The sequence below is a fragment of the Rhinatrema bivittatum genome, chromosome 10 (assembly GCF_901001135.1).
Source record: "Rhinatrema bivittatum chromosome 10, aRhiBiv1.1, whole genome shotgun sequence".
In the NCBI taxonomy this organism is placed as follows: Eukaryota; Metazoa; Chordata; class Amphibia; order Gymnophiona; family Rhinatrematidae; genus Rhinatrema; species Rhinatrema bivittatum.
The window spans coordinates 108,100,146-108,123,616 of record NC_042624.1 but is presented as its reverse complement, the minus strand read 5'-3'; the positions used below and the strand labels follow the sequence as shown (position 1 = coordinate 108,123,616).

The 23,471-nt window shown below is 46.4% G+C and overlaps 2 protein-coding genes across 4 annotated transcripts; one reads left to right on the top strand and one right to left on the bottom strand.

Moving 5' to 3' along the window:
• Positions 1 to 204: 204 nt before the first annotated feature.
• TTC4 (tetratricopeptide repeat domain 4) lies at positions 205 to 11,518 on the bottom strand. 3 transcript variants are annotated; one of them, XM_029618168.1, is made up of 10 exons: positions 11,276 to 11,518; positions 8,935 to 9,052; positions 7,935 to 8,096; positions 7,658 to 7,735; positions 6,481 to 6,605; positions 5,340 to 5,426; positions 3,648 to 3,868; positions 2,844 to 2,928; positions 2,218 to 2,300; positions 205 to 463 (listed from the first exon to the last, which is right to left on the bottom strand). In XM_029618168.1, the coding sequence occupies exons 1-10, from the start codon at positions 11,381 to 11,383 to the stop codon at positions 361 to 363; spliced, it is 1,170 nt and encodes a 389-aa protein (XP_029474028.1). In that variant the 5' UTR covers positions 11,384 to 11,518; the 3' UTR covers positions 205 to 360. The 3 variants fall into 3 exon arrangements, with proteins under 3 accessions (XP_029474028.1, XP_029474029.1, XP_029474030.1); XM_029618169.1 differs by having other exon boundaries at positions 10,976 to 11,413; XM_029618170.1 differs by having other exon boundaries at positions 11,128 to 11,413.
• A 217-nt stretch (positions 11,519 to 11,735) lies between these two features.
• On the top strand, positions 11,736 to 16,227 carry PARS2 (prolyl-tRNA synthetase 2, mitochondrial). The gene is made up of 2 exons (XM_029618167.1): positions 11,736 to 12,111; positions 14,231 to 16,227. The coding sequence occupies exon 2, from the start codon at positions 14,262 to 14,264 to the stop codon at positions 15,657 to 15,659; it is 1,398 nt and encodes a 465-aa protein (XP_029474027.1). The 5' UTR covers positions 11,736 to 12,111; positions 14,231 to 14,261; the 3' UTR covers positions 15,660 to 16,227.
• The last annotated feature ends 7,244 nt before the right edge of the window (positions 16,228 to 23,471 follow it).

Sequence of the window (23,471 nt, the reverse complement as noted above, 5' to 3'; positions counted from 1 at the left end):
TAGGTCCTCACGTGTGCTGCACCCTCTCTAAAGCTGCAATATTAGCAAAAGAAAAATGAAGTAAGGCATTAGGCAGTGTGTGGCAGTGCTGATCCTCTGAGGCAGAGAGAGCAGGACGGTATCTCAAAGGAGAACCAAAGAGTGGACCCAGGCAGGAGATTCAAACAGCTTGTAATCAACACGAAAGATGCACACTCATTTACAAACAGTCCTAAACACACATAGATTTTTATTTTTTAACACAGCAGCTACCGCTAGGTGTGATAGGACTAATAGCTAAAGCCGGAGGCAAGAACCAGACCTTGGGTCGTGCAGGCTCACGCTGGGGCACGTTTACAGGGATGTCCACGCTCTCCTTGTTCATACTGTCTGATGCACTTTTTTGTCAGCCAAATACCTTATACAGAAGGGCGAGTGCTTTACAAGAATTAAAAAGGTAGGTGTCCCAGCTTTCACAAAATACCTGCACAGAACAAAAAAACACAGTCGATTACACTATGCAACCCCTTAAGCCTGCCTGGAGGCTGGGCCTGTGCACAGAGTAGGATAGCGGCGATCCAGTCAGTCTGTACAGCACACTAAAGGGTGGGAGTAGGACCAGCTACAGTGCAAATATTTTCTGTGCATGAAAATCTGCTGCCTACAAAAACACTAGGGATGTGCAATCATTTAGGATGAATTAGGCAAGTCCTGGCTCAGGGAACTCAAAAACCGAACCAAATTTTCCAAAAATTTCGGGAAAATTCAGTTTTTGGGTTAGTGCACACAAAAACCCCGAACCCCACATCTGCTATTAACTTTTTCAATTGTCAGACACATCTGGTAAAATCCATTAAAAGCTGCAGGACATATGTAAAAATGTTTTATAAAAGTGCCCCCCACACCTCTCTGCTCTCACAGGGAGGCAGGAGAAAAGTGGCTTCCAATGGCTAAAATCTAAGAGGTGCGATGATGGTCACATTTATAGCGGACCCTCAAATTATTCTTAAAAAACTTGCCCGAATTATGCCTTAAACTCCTACGTAAGAAACCCTTGCCCGAGCTGTTTCCGAGTAGGCTTGGGAGTATAAAGGACCGATGCATTTGTGAGGAGGAAGGGAAATCTGCATGGCCCAGACCAACCTGGCCAGAAGCAGTGGGAGGAGGAGATGCTGCTGCTTAACGCAGGGCATGAGCACCAAGGACGTTAAGCCTGACCGCTGGTTCACCCCAATTAATGAACAAAATGCCTTGCGCCACGTGTTGGGGCTGGATTTGGCAGGAAGCAGCCGTTCTGCCTGGGCCTAGGCTGCTAAGAGTTGCTGCCTTCTAGCACTGCTGAATCTCATTCCTCTGCTGCCCTCTGACAGGAGAGGGGGCGATTGCACCTTAAGTGCCCAGGGGCAGCAAAATCCTAAATCTGTCCCTGGGCAGGGGAGTCCCTCGCCAAAAAATAAAAGGAGTTTCTGAGATGGTTTAAGGAATAACAAAAGAGTAGCCGACAAGCCAGCTGGGGCCATGCACGCTGCGAGGGCGCTGAGAGCATAGAGGAGTCTGCTGCCCTCAATGGAAGGGCCGTGTTCCGCCATGCCAGCTCTTCCACACACACCCCCCCTGCTGGGCTGCAGAGAGCACTCAGGGGCCCCTAGGGGACGAGGAAGGAAAACAAGGTCCATGCTGAAGGGTGACACCCACTGCCCGGAGTGCAACACCGCAGGGCTCTGAAAGGCGTTTTGATGCACGGCCCCAGGCCAGGACCTTCACTGCAGCGAGTTTAACAAGTATTTGGGACGGTGGGGCTAAAACAATGGGTGAAACATTCCTGGGTAGTTACAAGGAAGGCTCACCGTACCAAATCGCAGACCTGATTGAGCAGCAGGAAACAAATCCCAAACAAAAACACATTAACATAAACCTTGCCAAAAGCTGGGGGTGGAGTTTACTGCACCAATTGGAAAAAGAATCAAAGTCCGTGTTTGTGAGAGTTGAGAACTGTGAATCTGATAAACTCCACCCAGCAGTAAATCCCTGCATCATGGGCTGATCTCACAACACCCTGGGAGCTGCCCCTCGCTAGCGTAGATGTGACCCTTCGCATGCAGCTGAATCATTCCTAGTAATTATTTTACAATTAAACATATTTGGACTGGATCCGCCCCGTGCCATGTGGAAGACCTGCGTTCAGTTCCCTGCTCAGGCTGACGGGGGAGACAACCAAACCTTCCAGGCTGCTCTCACCTGCTGTGCTGCAGCGCCTTCAGCAGAGTTTCCTCTGCGTTAACCTGGTACATTTCTGCTCTTTCTTCATCTTCAAAATACAGCTGTGAGATGTCAAACAGAGGGAGAATAAAAACAATAAACCCCCTGTGCTTCTACAAGAGCAGGGCCAGGCTGGCACTGCACACCGTGCCCCCCACCTCTTCTTCAGACTCCGCTCCCAGTTTCGCCCCTCGCTGCTGCAGTGAAGGATGCACAGAAATTTACCACTAACTTAATTGTGCTACTGGCCAAGGTGGTCAACACCGATTCAGACTGTTAATACCACGGCCTCTTCCAGTTCATTTTCTGTAATGTTAAAACTTTAATTAATAACATGCCTAGCCTCCCTTCTGGGGCACTGCTGCCCTCTGCTGCGAGAGTTGGGATGTGAGGCCTGTGCCTGAGTCAGTGTGGGCAACAGAGAATGATCCGGGCAATGTGCAGCTAAGCAGACAGGGCAGCTAGAGAAGAGATTTGTGCATCAGCTCATTACAACAATGATCAATCTGTGAAAAAAAAAACAAAAAACTACAAAGCTTGCACCAATTCTGCTGTACGGATCATTCACGGGATCAGCGGGACCGGGTAAAGTCTGCTCCTCTTACCTCCAGCTTGGTTGGATGATACTTTCTCTCCAAATCCCAGGGCGGCAGGTCCTCGGCAAACATTACCATCAGGTGCTCGATAAACCTGAAACCAACGTGTGCCTTTACTTTCTGCTTCAGATGTTCTCCCTGACAAGACAGGTGACGGCTTGTTCCCTTCCACCTAAGATTTACCACATCTTTTAAAAGCCACCCCTGCTCTGCGCTAGCAATTATGCTCTTATGCTTGCTGCTATTTCCCCCACTAATGCTGCTGCTTTTAATAAAATGCACCACATAGTCTAGAATAACTGCAAACCCTCATATGAGAAATCACCACCATCATACAGCCAGCACAGTCTCGTCCGGCACAGATGGATGGGAAACTGAGCTAATTTTAAGACGGTTGAAGACCATGGGGCACCTCCCAGTCACTCTCCTCCTCGTCTGCATTCTGTTTTTGGTTCTTTTGGAACTCTGTGCTGCTTTCTCTGTTCCCTTCTTTGGCTCTAACGTCTGTGGGTGATGGAGAGGGCAAAGAACCCAGCTCTCCCTGCCTGAATCGCCCTATTTTGCAAGGCCTGGGATTTGTACAGTCCTCACTCAAACGGCTGTGGGTTAGAGGGACACCCCCCCAAAGGCCCTTTTACCTAGGCTGGCGTTGAGCACACACAGCAGAACGGGCCCAGCTGGGCAGCTGCAAACAGTCTGATTCAGAAAAGGCTTTGCAGAAGTCAGACTGTAGATTTAAAGAGAAGGGCTCAGAGGCATTTAAGGGTCCCATCCACTTCCTTACTCTTAGGTCCCAGATGGCCCTGAGATTACCTGGAGCCTTCATGAAACGCAGAGATCAAGTCCGTCTGTCCATATTCTGGGTACAGGAACAGTACAGGCCAGTGCAGATTGTTGTTCTCGTCTAAATGCACCTTTGCAGCAGTGGCATTCCCAGAGCTCAGCCCATCCAAGGAGAGCTCAGCTATCCCATCCGATGACTCCTCCTCTTCCTCCTCTTGACAGGTCTGCTGGAGCAGCTTGATATTCCTATCCTAGGTCAGAAAGGAAACCAAAAACTGACAAAAACCACAAAATGTAAAAAAGGTGACCTTCCCGTGCCACTGCCGGAGGAGAGCAGCTTCCACATACTGAACTCTTTCCCCTCTCCCAGGCCCCAACCCAGAAAGTTATTTGTGTGCGCCTTTCAAGCAAACCATCACCAAGAGACCTTGGATATCCCAGCACGCATGGGATTTAGACATCTGGATCCCCTGCTCCCTCCACCTCCAGCAGCACAAGAAAGGGTGAGAACTGGGCACAGGCAAGATCCAGGTGGATTTTCTCCCTCCTTGCAAGACAGTTCAAAAGGAATTTTACAGCTCCAGATATAATGCACATGTGGACTGTGGCCACAAGAGGTCGCCACTGGGCCATGCACTGGTATCGAGCAGCCTTTTCCCTAACGCATGCACAGCCCTGGCTCCTGGGCGCCCGATGCAACATGTGAATGAGTTTCTGCATTAAAAAGGACGCGCTAGGGAAGAAATTTGCATCACCAGTGCTCAAATGCATCGGGCGCCCAGGAGTCGTGGCTGTGCTCCCACGATTGCAACGGGTGCTCGATAGGAGCGTCCATTTTATCCCGCCTCACTTGATTTCGCCCAAAATACTTACAATACACATGCCTGAAAGGTGCAAATTGTGCGGCCAGAAAACATTTTTTTTTTTTTTTAGGTCAGGTTACATTATTCCTTTAATCTTGAACACTGCAAGCAGTAGCTCCGAGTATTGCAACGCTACTTAAAAGGAGGAACCACGCAGAACAGTATTTTTGCATTTCTCATAAACCCTTGACTCACGGTATGACTTAACACCAGCTCCGGGGCTGGTGTTACATTTGCCATGTTAAAAAGTGTGTGTTAGGTGCCCAGCAATTTACTTCGTCAAGGGTAATAGCTAATAGTGCTCATCACCCGTAAGTTCCATGTAGATGAGGCTATCGGCTACGCAGTTGCTTGGGCACGTTTTGGACACGCTAATCCCCTTATTGCATTGGGTGCCAGGCTAACGCTTCCAAAACGTGTGGAAACTGTGTGCTAGCGTGGGTGAGGTTTATTGCATCGGCCTGAAAGGGAATAAAACGTGTTCCCATCGCTCTGTGCCATTCTTTAGAACGGCACCAGACGATCGAATCAAAAGCCTGTTCTGACTTGAGGCCCTGTGCAAGGAGCAGCTGTAGAAATCCACAGGCCCAGAGCCGAATGAGAAGCTGCAACCCACGGCCAGCACGGTGCTGCCATTCTCTCTCTGCAGGACCGCGGGAAAACCGTCAGGCTTAAGGATGCATCTGCCCTTCCGGAAGTTCTCAAAAAATAAGATCTTCAAGGTGACCCAGGGAGCCGGGAACTTCTGCAGTCTCACGAGGGCACATCGCATCCCCTCTCAAAAGTTCCCAGAAACAAAAACACCGAACCGAACTCTTTTTTTCCTTTGGAGGTGGATGGCTGGGCACGACGGTCTCACCTTTATCGCTTGCAGTAAGGCTTCTCTCTGGGAGTGCGTCTGCTTCGCTTTCGCTCTTGCTTTCCTCACATCTCGCTGTTCTGCCCGCTGGAGGGAAAACCATGCTCTCATCAGTGCAATTAAGACCCCCCTCTTCCTCCCTCCCCGTCATGCACAAGCTGGGGCCAGATGGTACAGAACTGTGTAATGGAATATCAGCGGCTAAGAATGATTTCTGAAGGCAGCGTTCCAGCAAAGCAAGTATGCACTACTGCACCAAAGAAAAAAAAAAAAAATATATATATATATATGTTTATCTTTTGTTCACCCAAGTCTTATCTCTGAGGGAAAACAGTGCTTGGAAGATACTCAGGCCGGAGGAAATGTCCATCGGGTTTCTTACTTGGCAAGGCTCAAAGGTGAATACAATGTTTTACGCACACTAAAAATGTTTATATGATACTTGCACAAGTTATTCCTAACTGCCCCTCCCACTATTACCTCTGAGCTACGTATTGCATGGTTTCCACAAAGCATGGACTAAGGCGAGCTTCTCCACCTGCTTGGGCCAAGCACCATTACGAGAGGGGAAGAGACAGCATAAAATGAATGAAAGCTCATTACAGACGCGCTGCAAAAGTGTGTGGAAGGCATTCCCGTCTCCAGGCAGGACTCTCTGTGCCTAAACCTCCCCAGAGCCGAACTAAACAAAGACTCACAAAAACGGACTGTGACAGCAGATAAGGAGCACAAGTCTCATCGCCGGAGCAATGCCAGAGAACCCAACCGAGCGTGGGATTTCCCCTCACATCTGTGTCACACAGGAAAGCAACCGGGATCGAAGGAACCAGCAGGTCTGTACTTGGCCTCACCTTCTGCTGGTGGGTTTGGGCCGGATAGAAATGACTGGTGGACTATTGACCAGAGGCTTGCTTCCCCACTAATTCATCGGGACCATGGCTTGTTCTTTACCAAAACGGGCCCTGCCACAAAAACTTCCTTTACTGCAGAACAGACTTTATTCCTGCTTGCAGCAAGCCTGGATTTTGACCTCGAGCAGGAGGTATCTGGTTTATAGGCCGAGCCAGGGCTATGTAATAGAAACTTGTGCCATCCCACAGTTTTCTGTAGCCAGCGTTTAATCTAAATATCCCAGGCATACCCGGAGTCTGTCAGCTTTTGTCCTCGTATCCAGAAGTTTCTTGTCCTTGGGGTCGATCCTCAGCCCTTCCTCGCACCACGCTATTGCCTCTGTGAAGTTCTTTAGCTCCAAGTGACACAGAGCACCTGCACACGTGGAGGTATATAGCGCAGAGTGGCAATATTACAGAACAGAAAGATATCGCCTGAAATAAGACTGAATACGGCCTGCTACACACCCTGCAGAGCAATATTAAAGGAGTAAGGGAAGAAGGTATCAGACGCAAACTCAAAGGGAAGATAATGTATTTTTAAATACAGATTACAATAGACCTGTTTTTTTTATTTTTTTCTCCCATTTAAATGGTATTGAACCAAGTAATAGCAGCAAAAACCATACATAAAAAGAGGAGATACTGTAAATCCTAACTACAATCCAAGATTCTAGTTTTCTACCAAATAAAACCACCCACCCGCCCTACAACATCTGTTCTCTGCAATTTAAGGATAAGCCACTCCTGACATAACAGCCAGTTCAACTGGTATCAGTGTTCAAAGGACTTCCAAATGGCATTAAAATGTGTAACATTTCTTTTTTAAATCACCATTAACTTTCCCAATTAATACATCTTCCAAATACACTGTTGCAATGGGCTCAAATTAGGTAAAAAAATGCATTCTTCCACTCCGATTCACGCTCTAATCTTGCTGCTATTATAATGGAGGAGATCAGTTTCATTGGTTTGGAAGGATACAGTCCTGCTTTTTCATTAAAAGCTGTATATAATCTTTCCATGCCTTGGTGACCTCAGATCCTCGGCGCAGGGAATCATCACTTTATATCACACCTGGGATACCCCTCAGGTAGTTTTCTAGTAACTCTTCCCCTTTCATCGTTTCAGCCTCCCATGTCCCCTCATGCATCAACAGGATCTCTGGGGATAACTTCCTTCCCACAGGCTGTAATATTGCTGTTTACCAGGGCCAGGAAATGTCCAGAGGTCACTGGCTACCACAGCAGAAAACACTGTCCTGCAATGCCCAATGGGTGAGAGGGCTGCCACCACATGGGGTTCCAGTGCATGCACAGGCCCACACTGAGCCTGGGACTCCAGTAACCCTCTAACCCACACTCAGATGGTTTGGAAAACTATCTGTGAAAAAAAAAAAAAATTAGGCCAGAGCTTTACAAGTCTCACCTCGCACAATTGCTTTGAGGTGCTCTTGCTTCTGTTTTCTTGCTGCAATCGCATCGTTTAGAGCAGAGCGATAGTTACCTGGCAAGACATAAAGCAACATAAAATCTAGGTCAAGGATTCCTGTCCAGCAGCACAGAAGGGCTCATTGGTCACCCTGCTAACAGGATGCAGTGCACACACATCTCCCAGAACAGCCAAGTGACCAGGGTTGTAGGGAAGGATGCAGCTCAGTTTACATCATTCCCAGGCTCGTGTCACCATGGAGTTTGCTTTTTACCCAAGTAGAACTCAGCTGCCGCCCGGTTAGTATAGAGGATGGTGTTCAGGTCTCGGTCATTGCAGTGCTTCCGTAAACCCTCGGTGTAGGCAACTATGGCCTTCTTGTACTGCTTTTCCTTAAAATAATCGTTCCCCTCATCCTTGTAGCCCATGGCTTGTTCTGCAAATAGGACACAAAGTGACGGCCAGTGAAATTATACTGAAGTATTTGACAATAACAGGCACATAAGACTGTTTTCTTTATAATAGTTAAAATTACTTATTTGGTCTGAGGATCTCGGACCCCGTTGCTTTAATAAGGCATCTAGATAGTGGCCAAGCATATTTCAACCTAGTGGACATAAAAACGTTGACTAGGTCAAAGTTCTACCACAGGTGTAAATGTTTAACCTTGAACGTGTGTCAAAAGCAGGGCTTGGGGAATACCAAGAGAATATTTCTTCTCTTTCCACCAGAGCTCTAAGACTCTGCGGTGTGCCACATAACTGTGTTTCTGCTGGGCTCTCTGGGGATCAGAGGGCAAGCAGGAGCACAGCACCCAGAAACACACCCCAAACTGAACTTGAAACCATTTTCTCCTTTTGCGGATGTACAGTGCCGTATGTTGGCACAATTTACACAATTCAAGCTGCTGGCTTTTTGAAGTAACTAATACATTTTCAAGGTGCCACAAATAAGGTCCAATTTGGGGGAGAAACAAGGGACTGCTTCCTAAATGCAGGGCCAGGTCTTACATTAATGTGGGCATTTTTTTTTCCAAAAGGAAAAATATGACCAACTCATTGTACTGGAAGTTCATAACAATACAAATAGTTTAATACTTATGTAGTGCTAGGAGCATATACACCACTCAATAAGGAATGTACATGGCTACAATGTCCCTTCCCAAGCGGGCTTATAAGTTAACTCCCTCATTCTGGGGGAAGCAAGGGAACAACCAGGTTCTCTGTTAGCCCAGCATACCATTGCACTTTATATAATTCTGCAGAAACAGATACCTTCAGGAGATCTTCCCTCGTCAAAAAGCAGAGACTGGAGGCAGGCAAGATCAGGATTTTTCTCTGGATCAATTTCCGCTGGGGCTTTCTTCATAAACAAAGGAACCTTATTGAATTCCTGCATGTGAAACAAAAAAGTTTGGATGGATCCGTAACACTGGTGGCCCTTGTCTGGCACATCAAATGAAGACAAATGAACCAGCTCCATGTGGCTTTGTAACTTCCATGTTTTGGTGATAGGGTTGGCAGTGTGCCAGAAATGGTCGCAGCACAGATCTGCAACGTGGGCAGTTTGGTTCAGCTCCTCGCCCCAAATATGACCTTGAGTTAACTGTCCCAAAATTAACTTTTTATGGCAAGACATTGTACATATCTGAAGTATTTTGGATAGTTCTCTCTTGGACGCTGGGATTGAAACCATTATCACTTCATAATATATGCTAGGAAGCACATAATTAATGTGCGAATCTTGACTATGATTCTTATATACCTTGCTAGCAATAAAAACCTGTCTTTAGCACACAGATTGTGCTCTAATCAGTGGCGTAGCCACGGGTGGGCCTGGGTGGGCAGGTGCCCACCCAACCTGCACCGGAACTGCAAGGCTGTCGCGGGATCCCATCCCCGCGACAGCGAACAAGAGAACCCACACCTCGCGCGCCATCACAGCACACATGGGGAAGCGCTGCTGCGGCCGTATGGCCAACCGGTCTTCCTGTTCGGGGGGGGGGGGGGGGAGTGGAAGCGCAGCTTCCGCTTCCTCCCCCCAATGCAGGAAGATCAGCTGCCTCTCCTGCTGCCACCCGTTCTCCTGCTATCTTCGGGCGTCGGGCCGATCTTCCTGCTGGGGGGGGGGGGAGGAAGCGGATGTTGTCCGCTGCGCTTCCGCTCCCCCCCCCCAACAGGAAGTTCGGCCCGACGCCCGAAGATAGCAGGAGGCCAGTGGCAGCAGGAGAGGCAGCTGATCTTCCTGCTTTGGGGGGAGGAAGCGGAAGCTGTGCACGTGCTTGAATGTGTATGTGTGGATGAGAATGGGAGTGTGTGTGTGGGTGAAAACTGGAGCCTGGGTGTGTATGTGGGTGAGAATGGAAGCTTGAATATGTGGGTGAATGGGAGCTTGAATGTGTGTATATATGGGTGAGAATGAGAGCCTGGGTTTGTGTGGGTGGGTGAGAATGGAAGCTTGAATATGTGGATAAGAATGGGTGCTTGAATGTGTGTATGTGTGGGTGAGAATAGGACCTTAAATGTGTATATGTATGGATGAGAATGGGAGCTTGAATATGTGTGGGTGAGACTGGGAGCATGGGTTTGTGGGTGAGAATGGGAGTCTGGGTTTATGTGTGTGGGTGAGAATGGGTGCCTGGATGTGCGTCTGTGTGTGCATAAGAATATAAGCCTGGGGAGGGGTGAGAAAGTGAGAACTTGTATGTGTGTCTGCAGAGAATGTGAGCTTGTGAGGGGGGGGGGGGGGGAGAGCATATGAGAGTGACAGCTTGAGTGTGTGAGAGGGAGTCTGTGAGAGAAAGCGTGTGTGTGTGTGTGTGTGGAAGGGAAGAAGACAGTAATAGAAGAAAGACACTGAAAAGGAATTAGGAAATGAGCTATAAGGGAAAAAATGGGAAAAAGAGACCAGGACCAACTGATTAGAAAAATATAAAGATCAGACAACAAAGGTAAAAATATCTATATTTTGAGATGTTAGCAATTTAAATATAAGCAACACAACCGCTCTCTCAAAATTTATGGACAGGTAGGAGCCGTGTATAAAATCGTAATAATAAGAAGGCTAAAGTACCACAAATCACCGTGAATTATGTTTGTGTCATTAAGTAAACCTCATACTTAGGCGTAGATGTGAATGTTATGCTGCATAATTTGGCATTATTTATCAGTAAAAAAAAACAACTAGTAGACCTGCATGCCTACAGCCCACCCATGTTAACCTTGTGCCCACCCAAAAAATCAATTCTGGCTACGCCACTGGCTCTAATTCTAGGAAAATAAAAGCTATTTTGGAAGAAGGTATCAAGCTACATACCTTCGTACAAGTTTATAATAAGTAGCAAATCTGAATTTATCAATGGAGATGTTAAAATTAAGAAATGTGTTAAAAACGAACAGAAAACAAAAGCCTTTCATCTTTCGGAAGCACATGAGCGCATCTGTCTTCCAGCGGCGCAGTGACGTCACCTCCGTACAGTGACGTTAGGCGATTTGTGTCCTGGGTGTCTTTGCTGCTGGAAACGGTGAACAGGATCTCAAAGAATTGGGACTCTGAAAGGCGTGCGGAGATCCGTCAGCGCTAACCCTCTACCGCCGCCTCGGCTCTTGCACTGACCTCCTCCCACGTGCTCTCGTTGAAGCCTTCTTTATATTTCTGTGTCTTAAATTTTTCCAGGAATGCGTCCATAGAATCCTCATCGTGCTCTGGAGGTTGGGAAGCCATGGTGGAGCCGGGAAACTGCTCCTTCAGGCAGATCAATTTACGGGCCGCCTACAAACATAAAAACAAAACCTCAAAAAATTATTTATCCGTATAACCCCCCCCCAACCTCCCGTCTCTTCCGGCTTTGTGTCGGTGCTGCAGCCAATCACCGCCTCGAGTCCAATCTGTGCTACGCTATTGGGTAAAGACGTTACAATAAAAGCAACCTTCGGATTGGTTGCGGACATGAGTCTGTAACGCTTTACTATTGGTAGCTCATGCAAATTATGCACCAACGTCATTAAACAGGGGGGCACTCGCATGAAACCTATCGTACGATGTACGATTAATAAATCCAAAAACTGCGAAAAAATGTACAATGTCTTTTGTCACTAACTTACTCTAATATTGTGCGTTAGCGCCACAGACGGCGACAGCAAAGAAACTTAATTGTTAACCACACCAGCATGTAGCCAATCAGCTGAGTCTACGAGGGTCCTCGACCAGCCTCCTGCGGTCACACAGCCAATGCAAGAAGGGGGAGCAAAGGCGGAACTTGCTCTGGATTCCCTGCCTTGTCCTGCCCGCAACCAATCAGGGAGTCCTTTCACCTCGGTCCACCTCCAAGGCGGAAGCAGCGTTGCCACCTCTGGTGGTGGACATGCTCGGGCTCTGTTCCGGTTTCTCCCTGCCGTGCAGGCCGTCTGAGCGTTCTCTCTGTGGCCGCCCTTTGCTTGCTTCGAGCGGAGGTAAGGAAGGACTGGAGGGAGGTGTTGGTCAAGTGGAGTTTGCTGCTTGAATGTGGGTGGAAGAGAACCGTGCCGTGCTAGCGTCTGAGCTTTGATTAAAGTGATCAAACCTGGTTTCAGATCTGTTGTTTATAAAGCTTTCGATTTTTTACATAAATCTGTAATCATTTTTTTTTTTCATTTCGCTGTATGTTTGCAATGTCTGGTTTTTCCTTTGATAGCTTTTTGTAAAATACAATGCTTTGCCCTTCCCATATGATAATGCTATATTTCAGATCTGGCAACATTAGCCTGGGAGAGCAGAAGGCAACAGCAGACAAGAGACGATTAGGTCTTGATCCGTGCATCGATTTGATGAGCCCTCGGTGTAAATGGCTATGGCCTTCTTGTATTGCCTTTCCGTAAAATAATTTTTCTCTTCATTCTTATAATCCTTGGCTTTTTCTGCAAATAGGATTAAGAAAGTGATTGCTAGTAGAAATTATATTAAAATATTTAACAGTAATAGGCACATAAGAAGTCCAACTGTGGTCCTCATGAGCCACATACAGGTCCGTTTTTTAGGATATCCACAATGAATATGCATGAGATAAATTTGCATAGAGTGGATGCAGTGCATATAAATCTCATGCATATTCATTATGAATAGCCTGAAAACCAAGCCTATTTGTGGCTTTTGAGGATCACAGATGGCCACCCATGAGGGTCCCAGATCCTGCTGCATTACTGAAACAGATAATTACAAACAGGCCGCTTCAATTATAAAGTGCGGGAGAGCCGGTGCTCTGTGTTGAGTACCCGCTCTCCAGACGCGTGCCCAAGCACCTCCCCTGGGCGTGTGATTCTCTATTTAAATTAGGGCCTGTGCTAATAAGGAGGCGCTAGGGACAATAGTGCATCCCTAGTGCCTCCTTATTAGAGGAAGTGGCGGCTGTCAGCAGGTCTGACAACCGACTCTTAATTTTACCGGCGTCAGTTGTCAAACCTGCTGACAGCCACGGCTTCACAAAATGGATGGTAGCAAAACTGAGCGTCCGTTTTCGAACCCGTGGACCGGCGGCAGCTTGTGGTTTTTTTTTTTAATTTTTCAAATTGTAGTTTCTAGTCTTTTCTTTCATTTTTTTTTTTTTTTTTTACTGCTTCTATTCTTCCCGCCTATGAGTGTCTCCCTCTGCCAGGGTTGCTAGCAACCTCCAAGAAACTGCTAACAGGTTGTTGGGAGTTGCTACTGTTCAGATGCGTCCTCCCCTGCCAGGGTCTGATTGGCACACTTAGAACCATATGGTTCAAAGCTTGACACTGGGACCCCGCAGGGGAGGAGGGAGGGTGCATCTGAGCAGTCGCAGCTCCCATCTTCATCCTACGAGCAGCGGGTGAGTTAAGGTATTGGGAGGGGGAAGGAAGGAGTGAACAACCAGGGATAGCCATGGGGGAAGGATGAGAGGAAAGGAGTGAGTCACCAGGGATAGCCATTGGAGAGAGAGGGAAGGAGTGAACCACCGGGGAGAGTCATAAGCCCCCTAGGTTTTACCCTAGACTTTTCCACGGGTCACAGCAATTTTTTTACTTTTCTAGCCCCCAAAATGCCCTTGACTTATTTATGAGCTTGACTTATACACGAGTATATACGGTGATTGTTTATTCTTTCAGATAATACAAGGACTAGGGGACACGCCATTAAGTACATTGGAGAAAATGCTTTATCACTCAATGCATAATTAAGCTCTGGAATGTATTGCTGGAGGATGTGGTTAAGACATTTAATGAAGCTGGGTTTAAAAATGGTTTGGACAAGGTCCTGGAGGAGGAGTTCATAAACTGCTATTAATCAAATCGACTTAGGGAATAGCCACTGGTTATTAGTAGCATGGCATTTATTTACTGTTTCGGTATTTGTCAGGAACTTGTATCCTGGATTGGCCACTGTTGAAAAACAGGATGCTGGCCTTGATGGACTCTGTTTGACACACTATGGCAACTTCTTATTTTCTTAGGAAACCATTTGTGTAATGATGTATCGCCATTCTTTATGGTCATTAGCATATTATGAAAGAGTGAAAGACTGAAGTGGGGGATATTGTACAAAATAATGTTTAATGGATTGACTTTTCATTCACAGAGCTGGGAGTCCCTGGAGCTCAGCAGTAGGAATGTTACGAGGAGGATGGCGAGAAATACTGCTCCGTCTGGGCACTCATTCCAGGTTCCACCACTGTCCCCCTGCTCGAAGGGCGCGCCTTCTACAGTCCCAGCTCTTTCGGCCCATGAATCTCCGGGAAGACAGAGTGCCTGCGCTGGAAAGCAAACCCAGTGAGCTGACCTGCAAAAGCCAGCAGCTGATGCTACAAGCAGGGTTAATCCATCCTACAAGCCCTGGATGCTATTCCTACCTGCCCTACACTGTCCGAGCCATGGAGAAACTCATCGCACTCATAGACAAAGAAATGCAGGCCATAGGAGGACAGAAACTTAACATGCCTGGCCTGTGCTCTGCCGAACTCTGGCGAGCAAGTGAGCGGTGGGATTTAATGGGCAAGGAGCTTTTCAGATTGACAGACAGACACAACAAAGAATACTGCTTGGGGCCTACTCACGAGGAGACGATAACGGATCTGATTGCCTCGAATGGGACCTTGTCCTATAAACAGTTGCCCCTCTTGCTTTACCAGATAACCCGAAAGTTTCGGGATGAGATCAAGCCTCGCTTTGGCCTGCTGCGCAGCAGAGAGTTTTACATGAAAGATATGTACACCTTTGATGTTTCGGAGGAGGCAGCACGCCACACGTATCGCATTGTGTGCGATGCCTACTGTCACTTATTAAGTAAGTTAGGGTTGCAGTTTGTAAAGGTGCAAGCCGATACTGGTAGTATTGGTGGGAAGATGTCGCACGAGTTTCAGCTACCTGCGGGTGTCGGAGAAGATCGGCTCTTGGTCTGCCCCAGCTGCAAGTTCTCGGCCAACGTGGAAATGGTTAAACCTGATCAGAAAGAATGCCCAGCTTGCCAAGGAGAACTCACCGAGACAAAAGGGATAGAGGTTGGGCACACGTTTTATCTGGGTACCAAGTACTCCTGTATTTTTAATGCTGCTTATTCGGATGCCCAGAACAAGCCTGTTACTGCAGAAATGGGCTGCTACGGCTTGGGCGTCACTCGCATCCTAGCTGCTTCTATTGAAGTCCTCTCGACAGAGGACAGCATTCGGTGGCCAGGACTTATTGCCCCTTACCAGGTCTGTCTCATTCCCCCGAAGAAGGGCAGCAAGGAAGAAAGTGCCATCGTCCTTACAGACGCCCTGTACGATGACCTTGCCGAAGCTGTCCCTCAGGTCGAGGGTGACATGCTGCTAGATGACAGAACTCATTTGACCATTGGCAAAAGACTGAAAGACGCTAACAAGCTGGGTTATCCCTATGTAATAATCGCTGGGAAGAGAGCGTTGGACACCCCGTCGGAGTTTGAAGTCTGGTGTCAGAACACGGGGGAGGTTGTGTTCATGTCCAAAGAAGGTGTTATTGAGTTGCTGAGTAACGTGCAGGCAGTATAGTGCCCGTCTTGGCTGCTGGTGTAGCTGGAGTCGACCTGCCCCCTGGCTGTAAATTATTTCTTCCTCATTTGGAAGACTGGTTGCGGTTTTCAGTGACGTGCAACTTGTCCTGCTGACCTCAGCCATGTGGAGCCCTGTTGTGTCGCCATCAGCACAGCTTGCTGCCTAATAAAAACAAGGACTGCGGACAGCTGAATCAAGTTTTAACTCTGTTTGATTTGGTGTGCTGTGTTTCAGAAAAATCCGAATAGAATTTTGAAACCAATAAAACCATTTCCTCTGCAAAATACTCTGAATAGCTTTTAGGAGTAAACGTGAATAGAGGATCTGCTTAGCAAGAAACGCCTCTAGGATGCCTGTTGTATGTGTGTAGCTCTCGGCAGGGCAATCTGCCTGGTACTGGTGTGTTGTGTTTGCGTGCTCTCTTATTCAGCTTTTTTTGTGGATCTGCTCTAGGCATTGTTTACGTTTGACATTAAGGGATGTATTACTTAGTATGATGGTAGACCTCCTGAGATATGCCTCACAATCTGGCTGAAATAACTTATTGCCAGACTCATCTTTATAGCCGGCTCTCAGGAGCACTGCAGATGAAGCGCAAGCAGGCAAATGTCTGCAGAGAGCAGCTGAGTTGACTTAAAGCGACAGGAAGAGTCAGACCAAGGTCCAACAAGCCCAGCATCTAGTCTCCAACAGTGGCCAGTCCGGGTGACCAGCAGATCTCAAAAAGTTGATCTGTTTTGTTACTCCAAGTGATAAACGATGGCTTTCCAAGGTCGGCTTGGCTAATAATGTGTCATGGACGTTTCCTCCCAGAAACTTGTCTAAACCTCTTTTAAACCCCGCTATGCTCGTCACCTTGACCTCGTCCTCTGGCAACAGCTTCCACAGCTCGATTGTGTACTGAGTGAAAATACTTTCTGTGATCTGTTTTAAATCTGCTGCTTGTCGTCCTGGTACTATTGGAAAGGGTAAATAACCATCCCCCATCTCTCTTCCAAACTGAAGACCTTAACCTGTCTAGCCCTTCCTTCATAAAGGAGCTGTTCATCCCCCTTCATCATTTTTTTTTACACTTTTCTATACTTTGTTGCCCTTCTCTACACTTTTTCTAGTTTTGCAATGTCTTTTTTTTTGAGATGTGGTGACCAAAATTGCAAACAGTACTCGAGGTATGCTCGGGCCATGGAGCGAAACAGGAGCATTATGATATTTTCTGTTTTATTCTCCATTCCTAGCATTCGATTTTGGTGATATTCATTTATTTATTTATAGATTTTTATATACTGTTTGGTACTAGCCTTCACAACAGTTTACAGGATAACAATAAAACTGTAAAAACAACAAAAAACTCACCAATATAAAATTATTTATACATCAAACTATAAATAAATAGATTAAACATGGATATATAAAAGAACCTAAGAATAAAGTAAATAATCTACTCTCATGGTTAATTATGAGTACAAAGATTCCAACCCTCATAAGTCATAAAAGCACGATAACTGATAGAGACATAAATGAATCTAATAGAATAGTCCTGGATAGTTATATAAAATGATGTGGTGTGGAAATGCAGTTTAGCCTCTGCCGTCTCTATCTGCTTGCTCGAACAGCCATGTTTTGAGGAGTTTTCTAAATAGCTTTAAATTGCTCTGTATCCTTAAGACTTGCGCAAGTCGGGTTTGATGAAGCAGCTGCTTAAACATTACATCTTAATCCAGCTGAGTTTCTGTTCTGCCGGTCTGTATACAGATATTGAAAAGTCTTTTGGGCATTTTTTTAAATTTAAAAAAATATATATAATTTATGTCACGTTACAAGTGCACTTTAACAAAGTATGAATTTCACAGCGCTTCACGCAATTTATTAAAAAAAAAAAAAAAAGAGGTGGAAGGAGGGTTGGTTGATGATGAAAATAAAAGGACGGGATAACCTGGATGGTTCCTGCCAAAAAAAAAAAAATATATATGAAACCCCCACTTTCCACTTGATATAATGTTTATGAAGGAATTGCCCTGTGAAGTTTATAAACAGTTTACACGAGGTTCCCTTTTTTTCATTTATTGATTTGAAAGTCTGCATTGTTGTTTCTGGATCGCAGCCTTGAGGTGCCCTTGGGAGCACCTCCACCCGATTTGGCTGAAAGCATGCAGACTGTGGAACCCTGCCCCCTACTTCTAATCCAATTGGGGGGGCGCAGGGGCGCAACGTTTAGACAATTTACCCTTTCAGATTCCGGAGATGGAGTCATTTTTGTGAATCTGGCTTGCAGAGTAATCACCGGTAAATACTATTCATCTAAAAAAAGCGGCATCCAGTCATGAAAGCACTGGTGCCCGGTTAGGAGGGAGGGTTGCCCTTTAGTGGGCATGAACCCTGGGTAGAAACGCCACGTGTAGCATTGCCAATTGGTTCCAGATTTTCAGGACAGCCCGATCCGGTCCTGGTTTTACCCCGGTGCATGCAGGGACTTCTAGTCTTGCATTTCATGGGGCAATCAGAGCTACATGTTCCTGCCTCAACCTGTCCTGAAAACCTGGAGCCAGTTGGCAACGCTAGCCATGTGCCTGGGGTCAGGAGGAAATGGTTGGCATTGCACTCCCCCTGCCTTGGATGAGCACTGCTGGACTGCCCTAGGTCCCATGACTCAGCAGCTTGGCGGCCTTGCTCGACAGGTTGTTTTGGCATTACCCTGCATACTTTCCAGAGCTGGATTTGCCCTAGGTGCTAATTCCAAGACATTTTGTTGAACCCGCCCCAAGCCACACCAAATATTTAGGTCCTGGCTCATTGTAATTTTTTTTTTCTCTCTCGCACTCAGTGTGCGTTTTAGTTTATTTTATAAAATTCATAGTGCGCTGATCCGCAAATCTCAGCAGATTACAAACAACATTCCCAGTAAATCACAATTAAATACGGTCACAATATGTTACAAACGATATACTCAGAAATCATAAATGCAGACCAGCGAAAACAGAATGACCAAATAAGCATCATTCGGAGAACGCAAGGGCAAAATGTTACGCCTTGAGCGGATTACGGAAGCGGTGTAATACCTGGTCGGCTCCGATTTCTTCCGGTAAGTTATTCCAAAGCGCGGGTCCTGCTGCTTGAAAGATCCGGTCCCTAGATTCTGCCAAGTGTGTGGGCCTAAATGTTGGAATCTCTCACGGACGTTTGCTCCGTAAGGATGGTGAGGGCCGATATCCATGAACTGAAGAAACAGCACAGGAAGGCGCCAGATTGTGGAGGGACTTGAAGACAAGTCAGGCGAGTTTTAAACGTAACTCACCCTGCAAACGGGAGAGAGATGTTCTCGCGATGAGGTACCGGAGAGCAGGCGAGCAGCGGAATTCTGAACCGGCTGTAGGGTTTTTAACAGGTGCAAGAGGCAAGCCAAGGAACAGCACGGCAGGAGTCGGGCGAAGACAGAACTACAGAAAGCCGAACACGAAAGTACAGATTTCAAAGGTCGCAGCTTATATTTATTTATTTAGAAATAAATTATCTTGAGACTAACTGCTTTCTCTGTTTTTATTAATCCCATGTGGAGCTCTTATGATTTCTGAGTGTAATGTATTATGGATGTGTATTTACTTGTGAATGTTGTTTGTAATCCATCCCAAATGATATAAACAAACCTTTCTGTGATCCCTTCATGGCAGAGGCCATCATCTCGTGCCGTCTTTCCAGTGTGGAATATAGACGATGCAAGTGACTATAATAGATCTGTTTGTGTCTGATGCTTTCAGATACCAGCAGTGTGTGCTCATTTCTCTCCAGTCGCTCCCTTCAGTTTGTTTCCCTCTGCCCTCAACTTAATAGTCTCTTTAATATCATCCGAGAGTCGCGTTTAGATGTTCACAATTAAACACTCATTCTCTTTTAAATTATTACATTAGGTTTTGATCTGGTATTACAGCTTTCAAACTGTTTACACATCCCTGATTTACAGGTATGGGAACACTAGAGGTCAGGGCACGTCCTGCGTGTTCTAATTCAAGTGCTGGCCAGAGATTAAAAGGGACTGTGTCCCTGTATACTGAGCATAAAAACATAAGAAGTGCCATAAAGCATCAGACCAAGGTCCATGGAGCCCAGCATCCTGTCTCTGACAGCGGCCAGTCCAGGTCACAAGTACCTGTCAGATTCCCGACAGTTGATCTATTTCTTGTCATCTCGCTATCGGGGATAAACGCTTCAGGGATTTAGCAATCTTCTTTTGACCCTGCTCGTTGCCTTGATTCCAAAAGCCTGACTGTGCGCTGGGTGAAAAAAAAATACTTCCTATGATTTGTTTTAAATCTGCAAGTTGCTAGTTTCATGGAGAGTCCCCTAGTCCTGATGTTGTTTGAAAGGGCACATAACTTGCATTCCACCTCACACATGATTTTATAAATTTCAATCCTATCTCCTCCCCGTCATCTCTTCCAAGATAAAGAGCCCTAATCTCTGTAAGGGGGCTTTTCCATCCCCTTTTAACATTTTTGTCACATTTCTCTGCACTTTTTCTATTTCTGCTGTGTCTAAAGAGATGGGATGACCAGAACCGCACACAATACTCAAGATGTGGGCTCACCATAGATCTATACAAAGACATTATGATATTCTCAATTTTGTTCTCTCTTCCTTTCTAAATCATTTCCAATATTCTATTTGCATTTTTAAACCGCTGCCACCACACACTGAGTCAAGTTGAAGGTATTTTCCATCAAAACCCAGTCCTTTTCTTGAATGACAACTCCTAATATGGAACCCAGCATCGCGGACCTGTAGATGGAATTATTTTTCCCTATGGGCCTTACTTTACACTTATCCACATTAAATTGTATGTGGCATTTAGAGTCCTGTTGTGTTTGGTAGTCCATGGACTTGTCCCGCAGACCACCTCATTCACCTCCAGCCCTGAGCCCCAGGGGAAAAAATTGCGAGACCGGGGTAGGAGTCCAAATGGATGTGCGGCAGGCCGCTGCATTCAATTTGCTTCTGACACGGTCGCTCTTCCTGGACCTTCTGCGGACTTATTTAAAGGGCCCGCAGTGGGAAAAGTCCAGCACTGCTCGTTGTTGGCCTCAATATCAAAGGCCTATAAAAGGCCACTGCAGCAGCAGCAGCTCCTCCTTACCTTGGCAATAGGTCCAACTACTGTTTAGTACAGCAAGTTGCCTCAGCGTCCCTGCCTACGTTCCTGGTCTGTGTTCCACATTCCTTGCCTTTGTCCTGTGGCCAGTTTTCAGTGTCTTTTGTTGCCTAGTCTGCCTGCCTGCCTATCTGTCCTTCCTTCCCTTGGACGGGTCTCTGGTTCTGACTCCAGTTTACCTTGGACTTTGTTTGAAGTCAACCTGCCACTGACCACTGCCCCCTCTTTGACTTCATCTGATCTCCATCCGTCCCTGACCCTGGCCTGTAACCCAGCTATCTCTATAGGGATCTTCCATTTCTCAGCAGAGGCCCCCACCTGAGACCTGCTGGCCCAGGCACCTGAGGGCTCAACCTAAGGGGAACAAGGGCTGGAATAGGCAAAGCTCCAGTCAGGCCTCTGCCTTATCCAGTTCCACCAGCCGATGGTAGGGACTGCAGGTTGTGCCAACTCCACCTTGGCCCAAGGGTCTATGCCCGCAACAAATCCCAGTCTCCTACGTTCACAGGGTCCTTCTACAGTTCTTCACAATCCGTTGCTGTTTTAATGACTTGAAACAATTTCATGTCATCTGTAAATGTGGTCACCTCGCTTGTCATTTCTTTCTCCAGATCATTTATGAATATGCTAAATAGCAGAGGTCCCAATATAGAGCCCTGGGCCACTCCACTAATATAATCTTTCTCCATGTAGAAAACATTACCATTTAGTCTTACTTTCTGTTTCTATCTTTTATCCAGCTACCAATCCACAAAAGCACACTGCTTCTGATGCCATAGTCTCCCAGATTCCGAGGAGTCTTTCATGAGAGACTTTAGCAAATGCCTTCTGAAAATCCAAAAAGATACAATATCAACCGCTTCATGTTTATTTGCATCCTCAAAAAAATCTAGTATATTTGTAAGGCAAGACTTCCCTTTGCAAAAACCATGTGGATTCTCCCCCATTCAATATATCTATTGATGTGGTCAGTAATTGTGCTTTTAAGAGTAACTTTTATTTTATTTATTTAATGCTTTTTTATACTGTATTCGTGGACACATCATACTGGTTTACATTAGAACTGCAGGTAGAAAATACATCAAACAGGTACTGGGTATTGGATAACAGAGTATAGAGAGGTGAGAGGCCATATACTGGCATAAGTAAGCAACATCGAATGTAAATAACAGGAGAACAGTGTAAGAAACTTTTATACATAATTTCTGGTCAAGTACTGATGCAGCATAGGGTCAACGGTGCAGGTGGGTCTAGTCTGGGGAAGTCGGCTTGAAGAGCCAAGTCTTTAGTTTATTTTTGAATTTAAATGGTGCATGGTTCAAGTCAGTGATATGTGGGTAGTGAGGGTGGGGCCAGCAACAGAGAGGGCTCAATCCCTAGTGGATGTGAGGTGTGCCTTCTTGAGGGAAGGCACATGGAGGATTCCTTTGTGGGTTGCTCTGGTGGGGCGGTTAGAGAGTATAAAGTGGAACGGTTCATCTAGCCAGTTGGAGTTGTCTGTAGATGGATTTCTGAATAATGGTAAGGGTTTTTATAGCAGATGTGTGAGGGGATCGGGAGCCAATGGAAGTCTTTAAGGATTGGGGTGATGTGGTCTGATTTGCAGGCATTTGTGATGATCCTTGCTACAGCATTCTGGAGCATCTGAAGCAGTTTAATGGTGGAGTAGGGAAGACCAAGGAGAAGGGCGTTACAGTAGTCCATTTTAGAGGAGAGGGTAGCCTGAATGACAGTACGGAAATCACGGTGTGAAGTAAGGGTTTTAGCTTTCTTTTTAGGACATTGAGCTTAAAGAAACCCTCCTTGAGGATATTGTTGTTTTCTTTAGGTTCAATTGCTGGTCAATCAAGACACTGAGGTCTTGTACGGGGGGGGGGGGGGGGGGGGGGGGGGCCTGAGTGGAGAAGGAGCTAGATGCTGGGTCATTTGCAAGGGGGGGGGGGTTTGGTGATAGGATATGAAGAGCAACTATTTTGCATGGCACCAAAGACAAAAGGCTCACCTATCTTTGGTTTCCTGGATATCCCCTGGAGCCCTGTTTAAAAATTGACATTACATTGCCAACCCTCCTGGTACTGAGGCTGTTTTAAATGATAGGTTGCACATCACCAGAAATTGGTCTGTAATTTCATTTTTAGTTCCCCCACCAGATGTGGGGTAAATACCATCTGGTCCCAGTGATTTGTTATTCTTTAGGATGTCAATTGAAATTATTACATCATCCTGTGTCAAAGTGATTCTATCTAGTTGCTCAGTCATTGTCATCAAAAAATGGTTCCGGTTTGGATATGACTCCACCATCCTCCTCAGTAAAGACAGAGGGAAAGAATTAATTTAGTATTTCTACTGATTACCCCTCAGCAGGGACATCATTAGCTCTGTGCATATGGTTCACATGCACTAAGTCTTTTCTTTGGTGCTTCAAGGCTCTGGTGGCTATTGGGTGGTGACGAGATGCCAAGCTGCCACAGACCCCATCCCACAGTGGCCCAAGGAGAGGCTCGGCAGGACTGCCATGGTCCCTATCCCATGGGGGCCCAAGGAGAACCCTAGTGGAGCCCCCACAGACTCCATCCTGTGGCAGCCCAAGGAGAGACCAAGCAGGCCTGAAGGAGAGGGAAACCTGAGAGGGAGGGAGTGAAAGCATAAGAGAATGAAAGCATCTGGGT

Coding starts and splice junctions, on each gene's coding strand:
- TTC4 (XM_029618168.1), bottom strand. CDS start 11,383: ATGGCTTCCCAACCTCCAGAGCACGATGAGGATTCTATGGACGCATTC. Junction 7,736..7,934: donor GGCAGCTGAGTTCTACTTGG/GTAAAAAGCAAA, acceptor ATGTCTTGCCAG/GTAACTATCGCTCTGCTCTA. Junction 5,427..6,480: donor CAAAAGCTGACAGACTCCGG/GTATGCCTGGGA, acceptor TTTTCCCTCCAG/CGGGCAGAACAGCGAGATGT.
- PARS2 (XM_029618167.1), top strand. CDS start 14,262: ATGTTACGAGGAGGATGGCGAGAAATACTGCTCCGTCTGGGCACTCAT.